Source organism: Planococcus citri, chromosome 2 (assembly GCF_950023065.1).
Source record: "Planococcus citri chromosome 2, ihPlaCitr1.1, whole genome shotgun sequence".
In the NCBI taxonomy this organism is placed as follows: domain Eukaryota; kingdom Metazoa; phylum Arthropoda; class Insecta; order Hemiptera; family Pseudococcidae; genus Planococcus; species Planococcus citri.
Window position 1 is genome coordinate 9486122 of NC_088678.1, and position 10077 is coordinate 9496198.

General features: G+C 32.6%; 1 protein-coding gene across 1 annotated transcript; it reads right to left on the reverse strand.

Moving 5' to 3' along the window:
• Positions 1-1511: 1511 nt before the first annotated feature.
• Positions 1512-2492, reverse strand: LOC135833642 (clumping factor A-like). Its single transcript, XM_065347412.1, has one exon. The coding sequence runs from the start codon at positions 2490-2492 to the stop codon at positions 1512-1514; it is 981 nt and encodes a 326-aa protein (XP_065203484.1).
• Between the last annotated feature and the right edge of the window lie 7585 nt (positions 2493-10077).

Below are 10077 nucleotides of genomic sequence, written 5' to 3' on the forward strand. Positions count from 1 at the left end.
CACGATGTGAGAAATTTATTTTGATGTTGTGTGAGAGAATTTTTTTTTTATGATGAACGCTTTCTTTTAGAATATTTTTTGATGAAAGCATTTCTATCTTTTTCGAATTCTTTTTTGAAAATATTCTGAGATTCTCTCCATTTATCGTCAATTTTTCTATGACGTAATTCGCCTATTCCATCATGATTTACTTTCCAGTACCAAAGGCGATTATTACGTTCAACAATGCCTTTGGTCCTGACATCGTATTCGAATGCAAATTTAGATGATTCTGATCGATTTTTGAACCATTTTTCGACACGTTCCAACACGCATGGTGGGATTTTGGGATAGATTCGTAATTGTAATAACATATCTAACCAAGTGGCGGATGGGGGAAAAAATGAGTTGTAGGTAAACCAAAATCGTTCTATAAAACCATCTGATTCATCACAAATGCATCTAGCCAAATTAGAAAATCGCTCATGTAAGGTAATCTTAGTTGAATTCAAAGTACTCAACGGATGTTTGTTTTTATCAAATTTACGTTTTCGTTTAAGATCTTTTTTATCAATCGAGATTAGTGACGCTAGATCCTTGGATCCTTCTCCTTCAGTCCGAGTGATCCCCTGGGAGGAAATTCCACCTTGTTGTGGAATCCCTTCATCCAATGCGTCATGTCGTCGACGAGAAGAAGTAGGTTGATTAGATCTAGAATCGTCTAGATTGATACCAGATTCACGAAAATTCAGATCATATTTTCGAATTTTTGATTTGTACTTGATGACGTTCAGATGTTTTAATTGAAGGTGCAAATAACAACATTTGCTAGACGATGGGAGAAATTAAGCAATAAAATCGAAAAATGACAGAGACAAAACTCGAGTACTTGACTTTGAGTCTCAAATTGAGCACAAGTGCCCCATTTGAATCTGAGCTACACAATATCGACAGATTATTCAACATATTAGACTAGCTTATTGACAGACTGAACTAGAATGGCATCTCGATGCCCCTCGTGAATGAAATATGATGGCTCCAAGTCAATAAGAATTGAATTAGTTTTAAAATCTTCCGATCCTACATCATCCGCCCGTATGATCCCGAGGGAGGAAGCTCCACCTTGTTGTGTCACCCCTTCGTCCAATGAGTCACGTCGTCGACTAGATGATGTAAGCAAAGAAGAAAGTGAAACTTCCAAACTGACAAAGGATGCACAATAACATTACAAAGATTTCATTCACAATGTCTGAAGCGTTCTGAACATAGACCAGCAACAATTCTTACTTAGATGTGAGGTAATTTAGCTCAACTTTTTCCAAATGCCCCACGATACTCTCAAGAATTCCAACAGAAACAATCCGATCACATAACCAAACAAATGTAGAATGACAATCATCAGCTCAAATATGAGCAACTTCAATCATATTTATCTAAGTAGTGTGTTGTGTATGTGAACAAATACTTGATGGAATATTCTGCACAAATCGAAACAAATGAAAGTATTTGTCCATCGGAACAAAGATTTGAAACTAATAAAATCCAACTTCAGATTGCTGATCAGAAGAACAGAACTTCTGGAATGAGTTGTCGTTTTCTGAATCATCGCTGATGCATTTTGTGTAATTGTAAACAGCATCATAAATGTCGGAATCGTAATCTGATGGGATATTGTTATCAGATTCATCAGAAACGTGATTGTCTGATGAAGTGTGATCAGGAGGACGAACAGGCTCATAATTACCAAAGATAGGATTTACTCTGTGCCTCTTTTCCTCCTTTAAGTGGTCAAGATTCGAATTTTCCCTATTTTTTGGTGTTTCATCAGAGGTTTGATATTCATCTGACTCATCATTAGATTGATTGCCAAGTGAAAAGTCATTCAAAGCTTCGTCGAACAATCGTGTATCAGAATCGGAATCGTAACTAGAAATATGATTCCCAAATGCCGATTCTACAGAAGGATTTTTAATCAACTCTTGATTTGACCACTCAGACTCAGAATCAGCATCAGAAGAATCAATATCAGCAGAGCTGATTGGTTGATATTTCAACCTTTTTCTTTTCTTTTTAGAAAAAGGTTCATTACCTGATGGAGGCAAGATGGTACGTGCAATATTTTGCCCTTGTTGCTCCAGTGAAGGTTGAGATATAAATTTCTCAGTTGTTTTCGAGTTTTCATCTTTTTCAATAGTCAGAGTTGCAGGAATTTCGTGATTAAGAGGATCAATAGGTTTTTCTTTACTGTCAGTCAACTTCAATTGTTCTGTTTCTCGATCATTTCTCCTAGCTATTCTTAATCTAACTGTATTATCCTGAGTTGGTTCTTTTTTCGAAATATCTTGAACAGATTTAGACTTTGTCTCTGTGTTGAGACTATGATTAGGATCACTATCACTAGGTTTAGACAGTTTTTGGTCAGATCTCCAGGAAAAGAGCTTCTTTGATTTTTGTTCTACATTATTCGTCTGATTTTTCAATAAGTTTGCTGATTTTGCTGATCGTAACGCCATAAATTCAATGAAAGTTTTCAAGTCTGAGCTCAAGATATCAATGACTTCGTGATAAGTTTTTAAACCAGGAAAAAATTTATTGTGATATACCGAATAATGAAATTTTTTCTCAAGAGGAATGATGTTTCGATCATCACTTACCTTTGGTCTTTCGTATTTGTTGCCAAATGGATCAATAATATTTTCAGTTTCACAAAATAAGAAGGCATGAGAATTCCAAATTATAACCTTTTTATTGGTGGTCAAATTAATGAACATTCGTCTATATCTCCTATACCTGCTAAGAGTTACTGGTTGTTCACCCACAGCTCTAGGTTTAACGATCGGAAACAGAACAATGATTTCAGTTGCCCCTTTTTTGCATAAAAGGTCAATCACGTTCATTAAATCTTCCTCAATTACCCTATTAGGTTTTTTAGAATGATTCAATTCGAGTTGTCCTAAACCTACTATAAATTTTGTTTTCAAGAAAGTAACCTTTTCAATTTTTTTATACAAAGTAGGTAAACTAATCAGGTAATTTTACATGATGACCTCCCTCACATCGTTTGACAAAATGAGCAATACCATCGCCTATGAATTCATAATCAGCAAATGCTTTCAAGTTGGAAGCAGAGAGAGACTGAGACTTTGAGGGATCCTGCTCAGTATTGTTCACCTGTGCAATTGGTAGCCAGTAGTCGATTCGTTTTTTATCAGAATGGGAGCTGGAGATATTTTGAACGCGATTAATTCGGTCAATATCGCGGTTGTCTTGAATGCAATTAATTCGGTTGAGCTCGCGGTTGTCGAATGGTTTTGGTTCAGAATCTTGAAGGATGACACGAGCAACCTCAGGGTCCCTACGATTTTTTGCCATTTTCTGTATTTCGAAACGTAATTCTTCTAAAGTTGATGCTTTGATCGACATTCCAAGAGGCAGAACATTCTCTGGGATTTTAGAGACAATAGTTGTAATAATTTGGCCCTCCGTAACAATTTCCATTGTTGATAACGTGTCGATCCACTTCATAAAGACCATAGACATGTCTCTCACAGAAGTAGAATGTTCAAGATCAAATTTGAAAAAATCTAAAGCTGCCTTTTGTTCCACAAACGACCAATACTCCTCGAAGAATTCGATTTTCAACAGTTTGTAATCCATTACGTTTGATACTAATTTAACCCAGTGGTCTGAACCAGATACTCGAATACAATCACGAAATAAAAAGCATTTTTGGGATTCTAACATTCGAATTGATCCTAGATAATTTTCAAAAAGCTTAACAAAATGGTGTGGATGGTGTATGCCTTCATCGTTGAACACTATGCCACTTGCGATCATATCAGATGAATGTATTGGAAGAAGCTTCAATTTATCAATAGGCGATTCATCATATGTGGTCTGAAGGCTGTTTTGCAATTTTTTGCGAATGTTGTATAAGATGTCTTCGGTACCAGCAACTGTTCCAATTAGATGATGGCCAAATTCAATTTTTTCCATATCAGTATAACCATCCATTTTAGAGTTGCATGCTTGGAAACATTTCGCGACATAGTTATACCACTGTTGTGAAATATCAAGGTATTTGTTGAATAATACCCGTGGGAATCCGTCTTCGGGTGGGAGGGAGGGATTGTTTTGTACCTCCGACATCGTGAATTGTTATGCAAAATGTAATTGGCAAGAATGGGTTGAGATAATTCAGGCTAGATTTTTAATGGCACTTTTCTACCAGAAAACCCTGTATTTTTGCTGAATGCAACTTACATTACACAGACCTATACAGTTCTTTCTCTCTCCACTAGCTATGAACACTTATGAGAAACTTGAATAAAATTTTCAAGGTTGAAATCAGAATGGCGAGTAGAAAATTTTTGAGAGAAAAACCACACAAATTTGAAATAAAAAATTCAAAGCCTAACCCCAGAAAAAAAATCAAATTCGTGATAAAAATTCAATATGAAAGAAAAAATTCTGCAAAAATATTTCAGATAAATTCGCAAATATTTCGATAAATAAATTCAACAATCAATGTCAGATGACAATTTGACAAGATTTGCAAATTTTCTATGAAGAAAGACTCAATTTTGAAAGGAATTCGCGATCTTTTTTGAGGAAAACAATCTAGAAAAAAAAAATTCCTGGGGGCAATTCCAGATGCAATCGCGAATAATTTTTACACTATCTGTAAGTTAGAAAAATTTGGTGAAAAATCTCCTCAATTTTCGAAAGAATTCAGTAAACAATTCAACAAGAAACTTCCGATGACAAATTTCCAATAAATTGAGAATTTCAGAGGAAAAGTCCAAGAACAAATTTTAATTCTAAGTAACAGAGAATTTGTGGCAATTTTCAGTACAAAAAAGAAAGGTTCAAGAAAAAATTCCCTGTGAAATTCTCAAACACAACTTCAATTTGTATCACACAGTTTATATCAGAATTCAAGCAAAACTTCATTTAATTCATGAAATATTTCTATCAGTAAGTTCCAAATGAATTTTGAAAACAATTCGCGATCTAATTGTTGAGAAAAAAAAAATTCAGAATAAATTCCTGTTTGATTTTCGAACACAATCGCGAATTTCAAAGCACAATGGGTGCATGGATGAATTTTGGTTATAATTTTATGCAAATAGAGAAGTAATTAGCCAGAGAATCAATCCTGTGCAAAACTTTGCCATGAAACTTCAAGTTTCAATTGAACAGTGCAAGCTAGAGAGAGAGAAATATCAAGGTTATTTTATGCAGCATAGAAAGAAGCACAACTACGTGAATGTTACTGTGTGTAGGTAACAGAGAGAGATAAGAAGCTACGTTGGATGAGTTCGGAAATACCAACGAGATACTAGGTGATGCTTGTGAACAATAAAACGAATGTTTTGCAAAAACCTGCAAGATGATTTCCTCTTTAAGTAGGTATCTCAAAATTGACCTATCAAAGGTAAATTTTCGCGGAAAATGTTAGATCTTATAGGCCAAAAATTGATTTTACGATATTCGAATATATATACACGGTTGACCGAAAATTTTGACTAATAAGGTAATAAGTAGCAGACTCCAATACCTATGATAGGTGTAAGAAAAACTTGAACTTATCACTGCTCTACAGCTGCAGTTTTTCTATACATATTTAACATTATATATAACATATTAATAATACAAATGCACTAATGTGCTCACACCATACCATATTTACACTCACAGATCTGGTTCATACTCACGAATGCACATCAAATAGGTTATTATTTTTTATTCGGGCGCCAAATATTACAGGGAGGATAGTTGATAAGTTCACAAGTTGAATCCAATCCTTGTAAAAGTAGTAGTACGATGAGAGATCGCGAATTGAACGAATAAAACTCACATTACCGAATGGAAAACACTTTTAATCGAATGTAATAAGCATATTTTAGCCGAAATTACCACATTTGCCGAATGTCACTACGTTTAACTGAGCCATGTAGGCTTAACCACGGTACTTGAAGGAATGAATAATGTTACGATGCATTATGCACTACGTGCATAATACATAGGCCGAGGGGAAAAGGGGAGTTACACCAGCAGTGTGGCCATATCCCTTACCATAACAATTTCATTTTTCTCAATTTTTAACAATGTTATGATGGTTTCATAAAAGAGGACCAAAATTCCCCCTTTTTTGGGAGCTTCTTGTAAAAGAACAGTAAAATAGTTTGTGGAACCAGGGGAGATTATTTCTTGATAGAAATTTACAAAATTTTGGATAAAATAATAAAAGATCTAAGTAATTAAATAAAAATTTAAATTTACGGTTAAATTAGGAAAATGTCTTTCGTTGACTCGAGAGTAAAAATAATTGACCAATGAATTGATTCGCAAATAAATTCAATAAATCTCTGAAAAACGATACTTACGTACTTGAAAATCAGCGAACAAAAATAAATAACTAGACAGCTAAGCAAAGCTTAGCTGCAAAGTGTGCGTAGCTAGCTGCCTTTTCTACAGCTATAACCGTTATTACATCTAGGTAGTGCATAAGTGAATCAACCATGTCACAGTGATGAGAATTTTTGAAACTCTCACTGCTTCAAAATAATAATTGTTTTTCAGTGTTTTCATATTTTCCAAATTACAATAGGTATTTCAGAATAATTTATAAGCTTGTATTGCTTCTAAATTAAGAAATTTCTAGTTGTTTTTCATAGTTTGCATTGTTTTAAAATTTACAAAATTTCAAATCGATTTCCCGAATTCCCCATCGCTACAATTTCATAAAGTTTTCAATAAATTTTCAGAATTTTGCATTGCTGCTGAGTTAGGAAATTTGCAATCAATTTTTAGAATTCACATTGCCTCTAAATAGTCAAATTTTGAATAATTTTTCAGAATTCTTATTGTCTTTAAATTAAAAAATTTCAAATTCAATTTTCAAGTTCATATTGTCCACAAATTGTAAAACGTTTACTCAATTTTTGGAATTCACATTGCCTCCAATTTTTCAGAATTCTCATCTTCTTCATAAATATTACAATACTTATTTCATATAATTTTCAAGTTCACATTATCTGCAACTTACAGAACTTTTAATCAATTTTTGGAATTCTCAGCGTCTCTAAATACAAATTTTCATATTATTTTTTTTAGAATTTCCATTGTCTTCAAATTTATAAATTTTCAAACCAATTTTCAGAACTTGCTTTTTATTCTAAATTAAGAATTAAATCTTATAAAATACCTATGTTAAGAATTTGCATTGCCTATTACACGAAAAAAATATGGGTAATTTTTACAAAAAAATTTAACTAAATACTCACAATTAAGTACCAGATCCCATTCAATAATTTTTACTGTAATCCTATAGTAAAACTTATCATTTTAATAAATTTTGCTATAGGTACCAATAGTAAAAATCATTTTGTTTTAATAATTTTTACTAAATCATGATAATAAAAATTACATGTTTCAATTGTACAAAAATTAGTTTAATTTCTCATTTTGAAGTAATTTTTAAATTATAAGTAAAAAGTTAAAAATTATTCATGTCAAGTAATTCTTACTTTATACTTATGGTTATAGGTAGACAAAAAATTAATGTAATAAATTTTGCTATAGGTACCAATAGTAAAAATCATTTTGTTTTAATAATTTTTACTAAATCATGATAATAAAAATTACATGTTTCAATTGTACAAAAATTAGTTTAATTTCTCATTTTGAAGTAATTTTTAAATTATAAGTAAAAAGTTAAAAATTATTCATGTCAAGTAATTCTTACTTTATACTTATGGTTATAGGTAGACAAAAAATTAATGAAATGAATTATTAGTTAGCAAATGATATCATAATTCATAACTCAGTTTCAGCATTATTTTTGCCCCATTACCATGTACTACAATACTACATAGTAACTCCAAAGCATTTACCTATCCAATTTTCCTACGAAAAATCCGTCACCTACCTACTTACCTCACAGGGATTGGAACCTGGGTCCCTAAATTTCCTATTCCTACCTACATGCCCTAACCACTCAGCCACAACTTTGCTACGAGGGTTAGGGCATTAAAATAATATATTTGTTTGGTAAACGCCCCACCAAACCACGCCCACTTGGAATTTACAGCTAACAGACTGGGGGTGTAACAGGGTACAATGAAACACAGCTGGTGATGGAATAGACTGGGGGTATAGCAGGGTACAATGAGCGGCAGGTGTTCTACAAGTCCCCTTTTCCCTTTTTTAGGATTTAATGCATTAAAATAATGAACTAAAATTGCAATTACTCAGCAATTACCCATCCGAATTGAATGAAAATTAATCTATTCCCTCCGCCTTAATGATTCTCAAATGGTGTCCAATAGGTACAAAAAACGGTTGGATAGCTTAAGAGAACATTCAGTTCCAATAAAATTTCATTTCTCAAAGCGAAACCAATAGTGTGCTACGCACACTAAAAACCATGATCTGGAAAATTCAATAAGTAAGTCAGTAAGTACCTACTTAAAAATTCAGTAGTCGCAAAACAAACTGTTAAACAGAACTCGAAGTATCTATTTTGGTGATCCGATAACAACTGAGAGTTTGTAAACTCACTCTAATTGTATTTATAAATTTGGTTCGTTTTTGAGAGGAAGGGCTTTAAATTGGGCAAATTGGTAAGATAGTTTGATTTAAATTTATTTTGGGAAAGGATTAAAAAGGATGCACAATTTTGAAATGCGGGTGACATTTACAACATTGTAAAATTACAATTTGGAGGGTGCATGCGCGACAAATGAAAAAGGGTTACATCTGAATAATTAGTAAGGTCATAAAAAAAAGTCTTAAATGTCATGTCAATGTTTTGAATGTACTTGTGGTTAATTTTAAAGAGGTTTAAAAAGTACTTAGAGCTCATTAGCTCTTGTAAAAATTGTTACAAGTGTCATTATTTTATTATGAGGAATATTAACGTTATTCAAATTTCGGTTTCTTATCATATTGAAAATGGTCTCGAGCACGAAGCGAAAATGTGAGCCCGGAGCCATAAAGGTTTCAAATTTGACTTTTATGAGTACCAAAATTATTGTGTGAATCGGGGGTGGCTATGGGAATCAAAGTGCCCACATCGATAAATTTTTACTGTTTATTAATTGACTCAAAAACCGTGGGTAAGTGTTTTGATTTTTAATTTACAACACTTAATGAGTTTTGATAGCGTGAGTAAATATTTTGATTTAGAGTTTTAATTAAATTAGGGGATGAACGAATTGAACCGATTAGTGGCGTGATTAAAATTAGCTGATGAAATCTAGCCAGAATATTACACAAGTATTTACCATTTACACATGAGAATGGAAACTCTCAAGAAAATTAACAACTTTGAATAATTTTTTGGTGGGAGGGGGGTAGCGTGCTTCATAAAAGGAGACCAAAATAAGTTGGAAGCCTAGGGAGGTTCACAGGAATGAGAAGTTCTTTTTTCCAAAAAATGTACCAATTTTAATTATAATTTTATTTTTTTTATTTTTTACAAATTTTTGGGGGCTTTATATGTACAAGAGAACCAAATTAACTTGGGGTACCAGAGAAAGTTTTTTTTTGAGGATTATTTGGAAAAATGTTTACGCTGTAATGGAACATTTTCTAGGATAAATTGGATTTTTATTTCATTAAAAACATTTTTATAACAACCATGAAATTTAAAAGCGACATTGTAAAAATTTGAAAATTACATTGTTTGGTAAAAATTCATTTTTCATTTTTTGAAACTTATTTTCAAACCTTTGGATTTCGACTTTTATGAGGCACAAAAACTTCAGAATTTTGATCCAAATTGAAAAAAAATAAACCTGAAAATGCCAATAATTCTGAGAATTTGCTCGTTTTTTAAATTTTACCCATGCCAAAAAATTGAAAAATGACGAGTGACGTGTCGTTTTTAAGGTTTTTAAAGATGTTAAATTCGAATGTTCATTTACTTTTCAGATAACGACTTCTCGATACTGCTTCAGCCTTCCTTTCCTCTTCCCCTCTATTTCAAAAAATCAACCTTTGAAATTCTGGAGAAATTTGAAAACTCACCTTGAAGCTCCAAAAAAGTCAAATTTCGATTGTTTGTGATCTCGATCAACATTATTTGACTAC

Coding starts and splice junctions, on each gene's coding strand:
- LOC135833642 (XM_065347412.1), bottom strand. CDS start 2,492: ATGGCGTTACGATCAGCAAAATCAGCAAACTTATTGAAAAATCAGACG.